Source organism: Rhinichthys klamathensis, unplaced genomic scaffold (assembly GCF_029890125.1).
Source record: "Rhinichthys klamathensis goyatoka isolate OS25496 unplaced genomic scaffold, OSU_Roscu_1.1 h1tg000040l_1, whole genome shotgun sequence".
Classification (NCBI taxonomy): domain Eukaryota; kingdom Metazoa; phylum Chordata; class Actinopteri; order Cypriniformes; family Leuciscidae; genus Rhinichthys; species Rhinichthys klamathensis.
In genome coordinates, this window is record NW_026606587.1 from 10,717,493 (window position 1) to 10,733,418 (window position 15,926).

Sequence of the window (15,926 nt, forward strand, 5' to 3'; positions counted from 1 at the left end):
AAAAATGATCCAAAATCATTACATTTAACAAACGCAATTCTGCAATTAATTTATTAATAAATAAATAAAGCTGAATATTTGAAAACATTGAAATAATTGCAATATTTTGCCTTTTGAATTTCCATTTCCATTCCTATCAATGTTCAGTGTTGTGGACAGTATTGTCCACTGGCAAATAAAATCACTTCCATCAAACATGACGAAACGAAGGGTTCCCTTGAAATCTTGGTGTCCCATCATGCAACAGAAATAGCAAGGCTACAAAAACAATAAACAGCAAATTCCAGTGCATGACATTTCTGAATGCTGTATGAAATAGGTTTACCCTCTGGCCAATTAAAATGAGTTTGGACATCTATATTTTGCCACACTACAATATACGATAGGAGATGTTCAGGATAATAGGCAAATTCAGTCAACCTGCTATTGCCTGCCTTAAAACGAATGAAGTTGGCTTTGTCTAGCAGTTTGACTGAACGTGGCCACTGGTTCTCTGGTTTCATTGGACATGGTAACACACATTAAAGCACAAAGCATGACTATCTATTATGTACATATTACACATACTCTATGTGATGGTTTTTTTTAATACAATGAGAACAACAACTTTCACAGCAGCATCAGAACAAAGTATTAATGTTGTATTTATATTATGGTCTGTTTCATGAACCCATTAATATGACTCAACCCTGAGCTGAAAGTCCAGAGAAACCTGAACACAGGTAGAAAAAAAGCCTTCATGTCTTTTCATAGTCCTATGATCATATACAAATAAGACTTAGATGAGCTAGCTGAATACACAAGGTCAGACACTTGAAATGAGAATGATATTTTCTTTTCACAGTATTTACAGAGGTATACATGCAGAGCGACAAAGAGTCAGCGGTTTAATGTACAGTGTATGTAGACACTACCGGTGAAAAGTTTGGACACACCTTTTCTTTTCAATTATTTTAAAATGTGGATAATAATAATCATTACCACTATGAAATAACAAATGGAATTATGTATTGACCAAATCAAATTTAAATTATTTCCTTAACCCAAATTTAAATTTGTGATTCCTTCTCTAGATTCAGACTCCAGATCAGAAGGTTTTGTGTTAAAATCATGTCGGGGTCAATCATTCTCTAAGTTTAGCGCAAGTCTTTAATACAATTCAGTAATCCTTGTTGCTAGACCCTATAACTAGCTCAGCAATTTGACAGAAGCGCAGGGCCTCGTGGTGCAACGGTAGCGCGTCTGACTCCAGATCAGAAGGTTGTGTGTTCAAATCACGTCGGGGTCAATCAATCTCTAATTTTAGCGCAAGTCTTTAATAAAATTCAGGAATCCTTGTTGCTAGACCCTATAACTAGCTCAGCAATTTGACAGGCGTGAAGGGCCTCGTGGCGCAACGGTAGCGCGTCTGACTCCAGATCAGAAGGTTTTGTGTTAAAATCATGTCGGGGTAATCATTCTCTAAGTTTAGCGCAAGTCTTTAATACAATTCAGTAATCCTTGTTGCTAGACCCTATAACTAGCTCAGCAATTTGACAGAAGCGCAGGGCCTCATGGCGCAACGGTAGCGCGTCTGACTCCAAATCAGAAGGTTGCGTGTTCAAATCACGTCGGGGTCAATCAATCTCTAATTTTAGCGCAAGTCTTTAATACAATTCAGGAATCCTTGTTGCTAGACCCTATAACTAGCTCAGCAATTTGTCAGAAGCGCAGGGCCTCGTGGCGCAACGGTAGCGCGTCTGACTCCAGATCAGAAGGTTGCGTGTTCAAATCACGTCGGGGTCAATCAATCTCTAATTTTAGCGCAAGTCTTTAATACAATTCAGGAATCCTTGTTGCTAGACCCTATAACTAGCTCAGTAATTTGACAGAAGCGCAGGGCCTCGTGGTGCAAGGGTAGCGCGTCTGACTCCAGATCAGAAGGTTGCGTGTTCAAATCACGTCGGGGTCAATCAATCTCTAATTTTAGCGCAAGTCTTTAATAAAATTCAGGAATCCTTGTTGCTAGACCCTATAACTAGCTCAGCAATTTGACAGGCGTGAAGGGCCTCGTGGCGCAACGGTAGCGCGTCTGACTCCAGATCAGAAGGTTTTGTGTTAAAATCATGTCGGGGTCAATCATTCTCTAAGTTTAGCGCAAGTCTTTAATACAATTCAGTAATCCTTGTTGCTAGACCCTATAACTAGCTCAGCAATTTGACAGAAGCGCAGGGCCTCGTGGTGCAACGGTAGCGCGTCTGACTCCAGATCAGAAGGTTGCGTGTTCAAATCACGTCGGGGTCGATCAATCTCTAATTTTAGCGCAAGTCTTTAATACAATTCAGGAATCCTTGTTGCTAGACCCTATAACTAGCTCAGCAATTTGACAGAAGCGCAGGGCCTGGTTGCGCAAGGGTAGCGCGTCTGACTCCAGATCAGAAGGATGCGTGTTCAAATCACGTCGGGGTCAATCAATCTCTAATTTTAGCGCAAGTCTTTAATACAATTCAGGAATCCTTGTTGCTAGACCCTATAACTAGCTCAGCAATTTGTCAGAAGCGCAGGGCCTCGTGGCGCAACGGTAGCGCGTCTGACTCCAGATCAGAAGGTTGCGTGTTCAAATCACGTCGGGGTCAATCAATCTCTAATTTTAGCGCAAGTCTTTAATAAAATTCAGGAATCCTTGTTGCTAGACCCTATAACTAGCTCAGCAATTTGTCAGAAGCGCAGGGCCTCGTGGCGCAACGGTAGCGCGTCTGACTCCAGATCAGAAGGATGCGTGTTCAAATCACGTCGGGGTCAATCAATCTCTAATTTTAGCGCAAGTCTTTAATACAATTCAGGAATCCTTGTTGCTAGACCCTATAACTAGCTCAGCAATTTGACAGATGTGAAGGGCCTCGTGGCGCAACGGTAGCGCGTCTGACTCCAGATCAGAAGGTTGCGTGTTCAAATCACGTCGGGGTCAATCAATCTCTTATTTTAGCGCAAGTCTTTAATACAATTCAGGAATCCTTGTTGCTAGACCCTATAACTAGCTCAGCAATTTGACAGATGTGAAGGGCCTCGTGGCGCAACGGTAGCGCGTCTGACTCCAGATCAGAAGGTTGCGTGTTCAAATCACGTCGGGGTCAATCAATCTCTTATTTTAGCGCAAGTCTTTAATACAATTCAGGAATCCTTGTTGCTAGACCCTATAACTAGCTCAGCAATTTGACAGACGGAAGGGCCTCGTGGCGCAACGGTAGCGCGTCTGACTCCAGATCAGAAGGATGCGTGTTCAAATCACGTCGGGGTCAATCAATCTCTAATTTTAGCGCAAGTCTTTAATACAATTCAGGAATCCTTGTTGCTAGACCCTATAACTAGCTCAGCAATTTGTCAGAAGCGCAGGGCCTCGTGGCGCAACGGTAGCGCGTCTGACTCCAGATCAGAAGGATGCGTGTTCAAATCACGTCGGGGTCAATCAATCTCTAATTTTAGCGCAAGTCTTTAATACAATTCAGGAATCCTTGTTGCTAGACCCTATAACTAGCTCAGCAATTTGACAGATGTGAAGGGCCTCGTGGCGCAACGGTAGCGCGTCTGACTCCAGATCAGAAGGTTGCGTGTTCAAATCACGTCGGGGTCAATCAATCTCTTATTTTAGCGCAAGTCTTTAATACAATTCAGGAATCCTTGTTGCTAGACCCTATAACTAGCTCAGCAATTTGACAGATGTGAAGGGCCTCGTGGCGCAACGGTAGCGCGTCTGACTCCAGATCAGAAGGTTGCGTGTTCAAATCACGTCGGGGTCAATCAATCTCTTATTTTAGCGCAAGTCTTTAATACAATTCAGGAATCCTTGTTGCTAGACCCTATAACTAGCTCAGCAATTTGACAGACGGAAGGGCCTCGTGGCGCAACGGTAGCGCGTCTGACTCCAGATCAGAAGGTTGCGTGTTCAAATCACGTCGGGGTCAATCAATCTCTAATTTAGCGCAAGTCTTTAATAAAATTCAGGAATCCTTGTTGCTAAACCCTATAACTAGCTCAGCAATTTGTCAGAAGCGCAGGGCCTCGTGGCGCAACGGTAGCGCGTCTGACTCCAAATCAGAGGGTTGCGTGTTCAAATCACGTCGGGGTCAATCAATCTCTAATTTTAGCGCAAGTCTTTAATACAATTCAGGAATCCTTGTTGCTAGACCCTATAACTAGCTCAGCAATTTGACAGAAGCGCAGGGCCTCGTGGCGCAAGGGTAGCGCGTCTGACTCCAGATCAGAAGGTTGCGTGTTCAAATCACGTCGGGGTCAATCAATCTCTAAATTTAGCGCAAGTCTTTAATAAAATTCAGGAATCCTTGTTGCTAGACCCTATAACTAGCTCAGCAATTTGACAGATGTGAAGGGCCTCGTGGCGCACCGGTAGCGTGTCTGACTCCAGATCAGAAGGTTACGTGTTCAAATCACGTCGGGTTCAATCAATCTCTAATTTTAGCGCAAGTCTTTAATTAACATTTTACTGCACATTTATCCATAGGCCATTAGATAATAAATGTAAATGTTTAACAGGGCTATATGTAAGAATGTTCATGTATTAATCGCTTTTTAATTGCCAAAGTGTGAACAGCTTGTAACGAAACTTGCAAAAAAACGAGACCAGCCACCAGAGCTTTCGCACCCGAGAAACTTTTTTATAGTTCCCAGAACTAATCGCGGAAGTACCCGTTTTTTGGTGTGTTCGCACCGCAGGAACTAGGAATGATTTTAGTTCTAGGAACTTTTTGGAGGAACTAATTTACCTCCTACTTTAGAGTAGGATCTAACCCAGCACTATTGGAACTACCAGTGACGTTAGTGTACGCTGATTGGCTGAACGCACCCGAAACACCACCACCCGCCATTTTGAAAAAAGTTGTGTAAACCATAGATATACATAATACATATCTATGGTGTAAACACACACAGATTAGTCTATATATTTACTCTATATTTAATACCTCATGATGGTATTAATACCACAACATGACGCCAGTGAATTGCAGAGCTGGTGCAAACATATCCACATCGCTAACATAAGATGCTTTCTTAACTGCTGCTTTCTCACCGCTGTCATTTTTGTGCGTTTATTTTGTTATTGAGAGTAAAGCGTACAGCACATATTTACATATTCATCTAAACATCGCTCTCAGCAGCGTGGGCGGCGTATGGATGTTCACTAACAGTGTATCGCTGCAAAGATATTTCCAACTTCTAATTAAATTTTTTTTTATATCGTGGCCTTGAATCACGTTCAGTCTCTTGTATGTTATGTGTGAATGAGTACGAGCAATAAGCTGCTGGCTGCAGTTCACTGAATGGCCACCGGTGTCGCTAATAACAAGGGTTTCTGAATTTTACATATAGCCCCTTTAAAATTAATAAAACATAAGGTCCCACTTTATATTAGGTCTCTTTAACTACTGTGCACTTATTTGTAAAAACTATTTGTACTTATTGTGTCCGTGTTGTTTTAAAAACTCTTTTGCTGCTATGGAGGGTAACAGTGTAATTATAGATGTAAGGTATTTTTAAATGTAAGTACAATGTAAAAACAGAAAGTGCCTTGGATCAAAGGATTTGTTTAAATATTAGTGCGTAGTAGCCAAAGACACTTAATATAAAGTGGGTGTGGGTCCAAATATTTTATTTTTTTATTTTAATATTAATATGAATTAATATTTATGAAATATCAGAATAAATTAATGTTAATAAATTATATTACATAAGATTAACTAATGATATTAATATTATGAAAAATTCTGTCAAGTGTGTCCAAGATTTGACTTGTAGTGTATACAGTATGTCATTTAATAAAAAAAAATTAAAAAGAAATTTACATTGATGAATAATGACTAAATCACAACCTTATGCATTATGTAGGTGTTACGTTATTCTGATATTGATTTGATGATGCACATATTGTAATGGTAATATATTGATTAAATATGAGCCGGTAGGAATATCAACCACACAATGAGCCCCAAATAACATACAATAGCAATCAAATATTTTCTCTGCGATAGCGTATCCATATAAATGCCTGTCTGCTAATATGCATATTTGTTTTCTTTACTTTTCTTTTTTATCAGAAAATAAACCGCTTTTTAAAGATCCTTCAGTATTTGACATGCGTTCCTGAGAGAGCCACCTGCTGTTAGACAGTAAATATCAGCGATCAGCGTTTTGTTTTTTTATATAGAACTCAATATAGTTGACAGAAATGTGTCATTAGCCCTTTTGCTATCACCTCAGCAACAGATGTGACATCACATCAGATTTGCATCACAAGTAGCCGTGTTAATTTGATTAGTTGATGTGGATGTGGTCAAAGCCCTGTGTCAGGCAGATCAACGTCAGTCTGATCCTGGAGCGCTGAAGGAAACACTAACATAATCATGCTATGTATTGTCATCTACTTAAAGGGATAGTTCACCCAAAAATGAAAATGATCTCATCAGTTACTCACCCTCATGCCATCTCCGATGTATATGACTTTCTGTCCTCAGATAAACACACTCATTTTTTAGGAAAATAATCCATCTCTGTGAGTCCATATGATGCAAGTGAATGGGTGAAAGCCAAGCGATAGGTGTAAGAAAAAGACTAATATTTTAAACTCTTTTAACTGTCAATCATTGCTTCCGGTCTACTTTCATACGAGCGATCATGAGAGAGACGTTGACACACTTACAGTCATGGTTGGAATTATTGGCACCCTTGGTAAATATGAACAAAGAAGCCTGTGAAAATAACATCTTCTTTGTTAATCCTTTTGATCTTTAATTGAAAAAATTCACAAAAATATAACCTTTCATTGAAGTAAAAGAATTAAAAATGGGAGGGGAACTCTATGAAATAAACATTTTTCTCCAATACACGCTGGCCACAATTAATGGCACCCTTTTATTCAATACCTTTGGCAACCTCCTTTTGCCAAGAAAACAGCTCTGAGTCTTCTCATATAATGCCTGGTGAGTTTGGAGATAAGAGACTATTCCTCCGTACAGAATCTCTCCAGGTCCTTCAGATTCCCAGCTCCATGTTGGTGCATCTCCTCTTCAGTTTGGCCCACTCATTTTCTATAGGGTTCAGGTCAAGGGATTGGAGTGGTCATGGCTTAATTTTGTGCTCAGTGACCCATTTTTGTGTTGATTTTGATGTTTGTTTTGTATCATTGTCCTGGAAGATCTAAACACGGCCCATTATAAGATTTCTAGCAGAGGACGTCAGGTTTTGATATTTTACTTATAATAATTTCTAAACATTTATTTCAATATGTGATTTTCCCCCCACTTTCAATTGTTTTACTTTAATGAAAGGTTAGATTTTTTTGCAAATATTTTGATAAAAAAGATCAACAGGATAAACAATGCAGATTTATTTTTACAGCCATCTTTCATCATATTTACCAAGAATGCCAATCATACCTAATAGTGTACTCTAATGAAAGTTATGTTGACATGTAGTTGCAAAGTTACTTATAGTAAGTAGAATGTCTGAATTGGACCATCGATATAAAGTGTAACCGATTCATCCACTGGAGTCATATGGATTATCGTCACGATCGCTGTGTGTGGTTTTTCAAGCGTCGACCGAGTGGCACCCATTCACTTGTATTATATGGACTCACAGAGATGAATTATTTTTAAAAAATCTTCATTTAAGTTTATCTGAAGAAAGAAAGGCATGTACATCGGGGATGGCATGAGGGCAAGAAATTGGTGAGGGAATTTTCATTTTTGGGTGAACTTAAATGATTCTCTTTAATAACATATAAAAAAAAGCCATCACAGGGTTTTTTTTCTGGTTTGGCATGCATGGGGATATAACAATAAATAAACAGAAAAACAAACTTCAAATCTATTTGCCAAACAAGTTATCCAAAGGGAAGTTAATCAGGGACAAAAATACATTTCATGATTCGATCAATTCCCAAGGAATAAAATCAAGTTGTGTGCTGCACGAGTGACTGAAACCCTTCACTGATACAATTTACACAATCAATACGGCCTGAAATGAAAAAAAGATATATAAAGATAACTATAAAGAAGAGCCAACTGTGCAAATGAAATGTAGATAAGATTTCACAACTTTTTTGGGGCCAAATGGACCATTTGTAAAGGAAATTTTATTAGCTGCACTTTCATTGTTTCAATACGTTCAATCTTTGGAGTTCCCCATAATGATATTGACACAACACATTTTCTTTAATAGGTGAATTTATGGCATTTCATGCAATTTGGTTATGTATTTTGTGTGATTACAGTGATCCGTTTCATAAGAGCCTCTCAAATGTACTAGCAACCTGCTGTTACATCTGCTCATGACATCTGAAAATGTGAAAAAACAAAATTAAAATCTGTTTTAAAGTTTGTGCTATTCTATATAAAAAACACAGCACAGCATTTTAAGGTAAACTATTGGTGATAATAAAAATATTTCACTTCTATACCACCTACTTTTTAGTGTAAATCAGTTTAAATAAGATAACTTAGGTTGTTTTTTTTTGCTGAAAAATATAACTAACTGTAAGCGTCACATAAAAATGTATAAAATTTTAAAAACAGATATTAAGTTTTAGCATGTATAGCTTGCCCTCGCTCTCATATCCGTGTGTGTGTGTGTGTTGCTCTGTGAGAGGCTGAGAACGTTTAATCCAATACAGTGTTATGAGGTCAAAATCTGCTTGTCTTTAATAGCTGATTTGATTTTTAAGAAAAATAAGTCGATTTAGGGAAGCGGGACCGAGCTCATTTCCTGCCTGTGCCTCTTCTACATTTTGACTTGCATTATTTGTGTTGTTATGGAGGTTGATTGAGTCAAAGACATCAAATCATTTGATATGGACTCTTCATATGAGTGTACAGGATTTCACTTGGAAACTGCTATAAGGGTCCAAAATGAACTTAAGCGTCAAATGTGAATAGAAAAATTGTCTTTGATGAAGGAGTGTTTAACTGGCCAGTTTGGCTAACCTTACGCATCGTTTAACAGTGACCTTCTTATGAAAGCTTGTTTCCGCCACGGAATAAAACATTTAAAAAGGTGATTGCAACTTTTTATCTCACAATTCTGACTTTTTTCTTGCAGTTGCGAGTTAATATCACACAATTTAAACTTTGTAACTTGCAATTCTGAGTTTATATGAGCCATAAAAAAGCCAGAATTGTGAGTTTATTCAAGACTTCGCAATTCAGACATTTTTATTCTCAGAATTTTGAGATATAAACTCAGAATTGCATGAAAAAAAGTGTAAGATAAAAAGTCGGAATTACCTTTATTTTTATTTTTTATTGCATGGCGGAAACAAGCTTCCATACCTTCCGACCCTCACTGATATAAGCGAATCAAAGAGATATACAAACTGACTACAGAAAAGAAGAGATTTAGCCTCTTCTAACAAATTTGCCATCAGAAATCAAACTAGGATGCCATGGTGCGTCACATTCCTGCCGTTAAGCCAGCAAAACAGAAATATGAGGAACAAAGTCGTAATGGGTCTAGATTTTTTGGTGAGAGCTGGCTTACAAAGAGATTCACTAGTATGTGATGCTTGAGCTGATGGGGAGTCAACTCAAAAGAGTCTAGGATAAGAATTGATTCTTTTTGTAAAATCATTGATTCCTCCAGTCTTCAGTGTCAAGAAACATTTCTTATTATTACCAATGTTGAAAACAGTTGTGCTGCTTAATATTTTTGTGGAAACAGGGATTCAGTATTCTTTTCCATTGAAGATTTCAGAATCCCACTATTGACAGCTAAGGCAAAAAGTTAATTTTGGACAAAAAGTTAATTTTGGACCCTTGATTGATACGTTTTTTTTTAACAGGCATATGAAATGAATGGAAAATATTGAAAAGGCATACATATCCACTATCAATGTTGAAATGTAAGATGCATTTCTTTTCGAGCTGTGCTTTTCGTTCGCCCTTCATGAAGTTGACTGAACTATCTGAGAATAGGCACATGCTGTTCTCTAATGCTACTTATAAAACTACAGCCGGGACACTGCCTCAGTTGCCGCTATGAAAACGTATTGGCATGATTTGCAAAAGATGTGAATGAATAAATCATGTAATGTAGGAGAGCAAACCTGCCCATTCCATTTCATTCCCGCCCCCGTTCCCTGTAGTTCCTGTAGGACGGTGAGCCTCAGTCGCCCCATAGCCGCTCCGTTATGAGTTCGAGTTTGCAGAGGAACCAGCGTCGCATGGGGCAGTAGTACTCGTAGTGGAACTGCTCGAACTCGGGCGTCTGGCGGATGTCATGCAAGAAGGAGATGTCCAGATCCGACTCCAGCAGGACGAGGAGGAGGGGAAGAAGAATCACGAGGAGACCGATGGCCATCACCACCAAACGTGCGGCACTGCTCAGACAGGCCTGGATCTGGTGCCGCCCGCTCGACGGGTTACACAGCGACTGCCGAAACGCCTCTCTGGCGAGTTCCCTCTCCCTCTCCGCCCGGAGCTCCACCTGCATCTCTGGATCCGCGTGCAGCTCCTTCAGCAAGCGCGCGGGACTCTGGAACAGCAGGTCTAGGCCGCCCTGACCCTCCTCCACCGGCGTCGGGACCATGCTGGCACACGGGCTGTACGCCGTGTCAGATATGGTGAGGGTGCTGCACCCATCCTCTTCGCTGTCTACACGGATCTCTCTCCTTTCCTCATCTGCTCTCGTCCTATTGGCTGCCTCGTCTTCTCGTCTGCCCTGACCGTGGTTTTCCCTCTCCTCTACCTCTGCTTCCTCAGGAGTGACCGACGCTTTCAGTGGGGACAGATGGACAGATTCTTTCAAAGCCGAGAGTCCTGCGGAGTGAACAATTGGTTGTGTTAGTCACTAAAAATTCACAGCATTCCGACGACATTTCCTGAAGGACATACGGGTCATTGTCAGGAGAGCTATTATTATAGCTAGATCTAAAATCGTGAGGATCACTTGTTAATAATAATAATTCATTACATTTACATAGTGCTTTTCTCAAAGCGTTTTACATGGAAAGGGGGGGATCTCCTTAACCACCACCAATGTGCAGCATCCACCTGGATGATGCGACGGCAGCCATATTGCCCCGGAACGCCCACCACACACCAGCTTATTGGTGGAGAGGAGACAGAGTGATGAAGACGATCAGTATATATGGGGATGATTAGGAGGCCATGAGGATGGACAGAGGCCAATGGGCAAATTTTGCCAGGACTTGCCAAAAAAAAATTCGAAGGACATCCTGGGATTTTTAATGACCACAGAGAGTCAGGATCTTGGTTTTAACGTCTTATCCGAAGGACAGATGTTGTATCGTCATTTTATATTGTCATATCGCCCAGCCCTAGCTTGCTCCATGGTAAAGCACTAAGGCATTCTTGAAATAACAGCTTTCCATATTGTGAAAAACGCTATAAAAGCAAAGAGAACGAAAAAGAAACACTGTTGACTTGAACATAGTCACATTATTTGATAGATTTGCAACTATTTTAAGAGTGGAATGCAAAAGAACTTTTCAAATAAAACATTTTATTTTTAAATATATTTATTCCTATATATATAAAATTCATCATATCCATTCATCATCGTTAAAATGAATAGAGTTTTAAAAAAATTACCAAGAATTTGTTTCTGTTTAGATTAATGAATTTCTATTTTCTATTTCAAGGCTGTTACCGCATAGTAATATGGATAATAGCTAGAATCTGACATTGGAAAACCTTTATATATATATACACAGAAATGACCCAAGAATGACACACATTCATAACATTCACTGTACACAACATCCTTTGAGCTAACTAAAATGTTATTATGTCATTGTGGCTTGCAAACTATTCCACAGTTTAAAGCTTTTGCTCTTGTAGTGTGCATGTCGTATGTGTTTATACAGCAGTTTAAAGGCACGGCTGCAGCCTGTGTTCTTTAGACAAGTCCCGTCTAAATATAGACCCAGCTGCCTGGGTAGTGTGGATTAAGACAAGTCTCCCGGCTAAGTTACCACTGACGTCGATGCTTCTCCATGCAACTATTCTCTAACACACACAGACCTCTGTAATGCCATCTAACATATCTTCTCATTTCCAAATGATATTTTAACTGCTATTGAAAAATAATTCATGTCTCTTCACATAGAAACTAGATCGTTGGATTGAAAGCATTAATTCCACAATTAGTAATTAAATGATCTATAATTGATAGGGCGTACTAGATTTCAGGGCATCAGCATTGACAGCCACTTAACAGTGCCTGAAATGTAATATTTGTCAAACTAATAGGATAATCATGAGTTATCTATTGAACACCTTATACAGAAACACACTTAAGCAAGTAGATGCAGGCATGGGCAAAAAGAAGATGTCACCATGGCGACATAGAGAGCCATTTAGCCCAGGAGGATGTAACAGTCATCACTAGCAACAGGCCATCATGGCTACCATGGCAACAGAAAGATGCAACAATAACTTAATATGAGGGTGATTTTTGTAAAGAATGTGAAAGATGTTAAAAAAGAAAAGAAAACGATGTCATTTTGCACAAAATGAGACATCCCCTGCCCTCCACTCAAATGACAAAGAACTAGATTTTTCCATTTTCTGAAGAAAATTGTTAATTGCCTGTGCAAAATGATTGCAACCTAGCTTTTATTTGAAAAAAAAAAAACCCAACTGTTAATTCATAAGCCACAGAGTTTAATTTGAACTAACCCTACCCCCATAACGCTTAATCATTTAATTTGGACCCAATCACTCAGGTTTACATCTAAAATTTTCCCCAGCAGTGTCATAGATTTTGTCTTTAGATAAAATATCCTTTAAATTAAGTCAGATTATATTTTAGTCAATTATACTCTAATGTAAATCTAAAATAATATCCGCGAAATGGAAATGAATACCTGAAAAATATTTGAATAAACATTTAACAAAAAATCCCAACATTTAACAAAAGCTCCTGAAATAACATTATAATGACCACACTATTGTACTACAATGTTGTGAATTCCTTTGGTTTAGTTATTCATTTTCTATGTTTTAGTGTTGGCTTAATCAGGCTTAATACGTGCATTTTTGTCAACCCTTTGGTCATTATTTTATTATATTATATTATTGGCAAGTTAAACCAAAGTAGGATCAAGACTTTTCAGCTGCCATTAAAGAATAATCTTCTATGTTATGTTCAAAAAGACAACATTGTATTTTGGGGTGACCGATTCCTTTAATTTTTAAGAATGATGCAAGGTTGCTAGTCAATGAAGAAATCAAGTAGGAATCATCATTTTAACCATATTTTGGAAGCTTCCGTACCGGTTCCTGAGATGCGGTTTCCATGGCCAAGCAACCGCACATATACGTCTCGTGCTGTGTAGTTGGCCATGCGGAGCTGCAAGTTGTGACGCGTGGTGATCTTCACCTGACAGCGAATGGCATCCGCCCGCTCTTCCAAACCTTCATCCAAAACCGCATTCAGAACCTCCTCTGCATCCTCTTGTAGACATTCCTCAGCAACAACTTCACAACCCACCACACTGTGAACACCGCTTCCACGCTCCCCCTGCTCTCCGAGAACCTCCATATCTGACCCCCTCCACACCTCCCTCTCAATCCCAACCTCACTGCACAATGACCTTCTCACAGCTTCTGTCTGGTTGAATGATGTCAAACACTCTCCCTAACTCTTCTGTCTGGGTTAATGCTGTAATAAATCACACACACCCACAGGATGGGGTCCTGCCGGCCCCTTTTCTTCACCGGATAGCGGGCATGTCGACAGTGTTAACAAAGTCGGGGCATTAGGGGTCGGATCAGCCCAAATGCAGGATGAGCTATTTATACAGCATCAGTCATAGCACAAGGCTTTGCTAATCACAGGGGCTGATTATGGTGCGAAGATCCACTCCGGAGTACAGTACAGCTAGCATACATCACACTCATCCTGATCTGAGGTGTCATGCTGTAGTCCCTGAACAATCTCTTTTTAATACTTTATTAAAGAGGCATGAACCCCCCTGTTTCAGCACCAGTTAGTTCTCACCACCGTTTTAAAAATGCTACAAAAGTGGGCGTGGCAAACTGCAGAGTCGAGAGGGAAGAGGGGAGACTGACAACACAACAATAACTTCTGATTCAGACATAGGGCTGGATTATAACAATATTTTTCATATAATATGATAGCGAGATTTATTACGATAATCATTTACCATTAATGGGAAAGGAAATGCTTTCCACATATTAGTTAGAGCTTGAAAATGAATGTGAACATGTAAACTTGTTTGTTCACAATTAAACTCCACAGAGTAGCTACCTGTCACGGGTGGCTGTAGTCACAATTTGCACCACGAAGGAGATTAAGGAATTAATAGTCTTTAATAATGAATGCAACTCAGGAGAACACAACCAAGGAATAAAGGATAACGCAGGGCTTATAAACACAAGAGGTAATCAGAGTAGAAACAGAACAGCTGTGGCAAACTAATTAACAACCAATGAGACTAATTAGTGAACTAAGGAAAACAGAATCACAGAAACTGAGCAGAGACAGAACATACATGTTACAGTAGGAGGTGGGTGTGGAGCTGGTGATGGACAGGAGTCGGTGGAGACAGAGAAGTCAGTGGAGAGAGACACCATGGTGGAGCCAACAGTGGGAGGAGCATGGACTGAAGGCCTGGCTGGAACCCAGGGACTGATTGACGAAGGTGGAACCAGGGTGCATGTAGTATGGAGAGGATGAAGGATCACAGTGATATCCACGGCCCAGAAGCCCAAGGTGGAGCTGCTGGCATATGGGACCGAGGCGGAGACAGGAGCTCAGCAGAATGTGGCTACGACAGCGGGAGTGAGGATGACAGGGAAGCCGGAAGAGCCTGGTGGAGCCGAAAGGGTAAAGGGTGGTAAAGGGTCGCCTCGAGATTATAGTCGGCGACTGACTGAGCCAGAACTATGAGGAAGCCTGGAGGAGTCCTTGGGCTGACAGACCACGGTGGAGTCGAGGGGGCGCAGAGCCAATGGGCTGACAGACCGAGGTGAAGACATGGGCCTAGAGCCTTGAGGTGAAGTCGGGGAATCCTCATACTAATGCCGAGCTGTTGATCGGGAGGCCCGAGGCGAATCCGATGGGCCACACAGAGTAAGGCGCAGGTAGAGCCGAGGAGAAGGGCGACACCGGTGGAGCCGACAGAACCAGCGAAGATGATGGGACCAGGAATCGGGTGGGAACATTAGAGGAGGAAGATTTCCAGTTTATTTGTATAGCACATTTAAAAACAACTGGTGTTGACCAAAGTGCTTATCAAAGCAGTAAAAAGGGTAGACAATACATGCACAAGACCAACAAGTACACATCAAAGAGAGAAAGACGGACTCATCAGGGTATATTAAAAGCTAGTGAGAAAAGGTGCGTTTTCAAAGAGGTTTTAAAAAGTGTCAGAGTTTGGGCAAATCTGATATTTGAGGGTAGGCTATTCCATAGCTTGGGTCCATAAGCTGCGAAAGCACGGTCACCCCTATTTTTTAATCTGGTCCTGGGGACAGAAAGGAAGTTCGAATCCCCCGATCTTAGTGATCTTGACTTAATTTCTGGGTGAAGCAATTCAGATAGGTACTGGGGAGATAAATTCTGTAATGATTTAAAAACAAAAAGCAAAACTTTAAAATCTATTCGAAACTTAATTGGTAGCCAATGAAGCGAGATCAGAACCAGTGTAATATGTTCAAACTTACGTTTTCCTTTGAGGAGGCGTGCAGCTGCATTTTGGACATTGTAGACGGGTGATATGTTTCTGAGGAACTCCAATATATAAAGAATTACAATAGTCCAATCTGGATGTTATGAAAGCATGCATAGCTATCAAAATGCTTACCAGACAAAAATGGCTTAACTTTAGCTAAGAGACGAAGGTGAAAGACGCAGGATTTTACCACAGCACTGATCTGCTTTTCAAGGTT

The 15,926-nt window shown here is 40.3% G+C and overlaps 1 protein-coding gene and 16 non-coding genes across 17 annotated transcripts in view; 16 read left to right on the forward strand and 1 right to left on the reverse strand.

Annotated features, from left to right (window-relative positions):
* The first annotated feature begins 1,216 nt into the window (after positions 1-1,216).
* On the forward strand, positions 1,217-1,288 carry trnaw-cca (transfer RNA tryptophan (anticodon CCA)). The gene has a single exon. It is a non-coding gene; the product is annotated as a tRNA-Trp (tRNA).
* A 259-nt stretch (positions 1,289-1,547) lies between these two features.
* On the forward strand, positions 1,548-1,619 carry trnaw-cca (transfer RNA tryptophan (anticodon CCA)). Its single transcript has one exon. It is a non-coding gene; the product is annotated as a tRNA-Trp (tRNA).
* A 94-nt stretch (positions 1,620-1,713) lies between these two features.
* On the forward strand, positions 1,714-1,785 carry trnaw-cca (transfer RNA tryptophan (anticodon CCA)). Its single transcript has one exon. It is a non-coding gene; the product is annotated as a tRNA-Trp (tRNA).
* A 94-nt stretch (positions 1,786-1,879) lies between these two features.
* trnaw-cca (transfer RNA tryptophan (anticodon CCA)) lies at positions 1,880-1,951 on the forward strand. Its single transcript has one exon. It is a non-coding gene; the product is annotated as a tRNA-Trp (tRNA).
* Positions 1,952-2,211: 260 nt separating this feature from the next.
* On the forward strand, positions 2,212-2,283 carry trnaw-cca (transfer RNA tryptophan (anticodon CCA)). Its single transcript has one exon. It is a non-coding gene; the product is annotated as a tRNA-Trp (tRNA).
* Positions 2,284-2,543: 260 nt separating this feature from the next.
* On the forward strand, positions 2,544-2,615 carry trnaw-cca (transfer RNA tryptophan (anticodon CCA)). The gene has a single exon. It is a non-coding gene; the product is annotated as a tRNA-Trp (tRNA).
* A 94-nt stretch (positions 2,616-2,709) lies between these two features.
* On the forward strand, positions 2,710-2,781 carry trnaw-cca (transfer RNA tryptophan (anticodon CCA)). The gene has a single exon. It is a non-coding gene; the product is annotated as a tRNA-Trp (tRNA).
* A 94-nt stretch (positions 2,782-2,875) lies between these two features.
* trnaw-cca (transfer RNA tryptophan (anticodon CCA)) lies at positions 2,876-2,947 on the forward strand. The gene has a single exon. It is a non-coding gene; the product is annotated as a tRNA-Trp (tRNA).
* A 94-nt stretch (positions 2,948-3,041) lies between these two features.
* trnaw-cca (transfer RNA tryptophan (anticodon CCA)) lies at positions 3,042-3,113 on the forward strand. The gene has a single exon. It is a non-coding gene; the product is annotated as a tRNA-Trp (tRNA).
* A 93-nt stretch (positions 3,114-3,206) lies between these two features.
* trnaw-cca (transfer RNA tryptophan (anticodon CCA)) lies at positions 3,207-3,278 on the forward strand. The gene has a single exon. It is a non-coding gene; the product is annotated as a tRNA-Trp (tRNA).
* A 94-nt stretch (positions 3,279-3,372) lies between these two features.
* Positions 3,373-3,444, forward strand: trnaw-cca (transfer RNA tryptophan (anticodon CCA)). Its single transcript has one exon. It is a non-coding gene; the product is annotated as a tRNA-Trp (tRNA).
* Positions 3,445-3,538: 94 nt separating this feature from the next.
* On the forward strand, positions 3,539-3,610 carry trnaw-cca (transfer RNA tryptophan (anticodon CCA)). Its single transcript has one exon. It is a non-coding gene; the product is annotated as a tRNA-Trp (tRNA).
* Positions 3,611-3,704: 94 nt separating this feature from the next.
* Positions 3,705-3,776, forward strand: trnaw-cca (transfer RNA tryptophan (anticodon CCA)). The gene has a single exon. It is a non-coding gene; the product is annotated as a tRNA-Trp (tRNA).
* A 93-nt stretch (positions 3,777-3,869) lies between these two features.
* On the forward strand, positions 3,870-3,941 carry trnaw-cca (transfer RNA tryptophan (anticodon CCA)). The gene has a single exon. It is a non-coding gene; the product is annotated as a tRNA-Trp (tRNA).
* A 93-nt stretch (positions 3,942-4,034) lies between these two features.
* trnaw-cca (transfer RNA tryptophan (anticodon CCA)) lies at positions 4,035-4,106 on the forward strand. Its single transcript has one exon. It is a non-coding gene; the product is annotated as a tRNA-Trp (tRNA).
* A 94-nt stretch (positions 4,107-4,200) lies between these two features.
* Positions 4,201-4,272, forward strand: trnaw-cca (transfer RNA tryptophan (anticodon CCA)). The gene has a single exon. It is a non-coding gene; the product is annotated as a tRNA-Trp (tRNA).
* Positions 4,273-9,803: 5,531 nt separating this feature from the next.
* Positions 9,804-15,926, reverse strand: part of frmd3 (FERM domain containing 3) — a 74,959-nt gene continuing 68,836 nt past the window's right edge. The window contains exon 14 of the mRNA XM_056246840.1: positions 9,804-10,805. Within this exon, the coding sequence (XP_056102815.1) occupies positions 10,153-10,805 (653 nt within the window). The 3' untranslated portion in view covers positions 9,804-10,152. The remainder of the gene's footprint in view (positions 10,806-15,926) is intronic.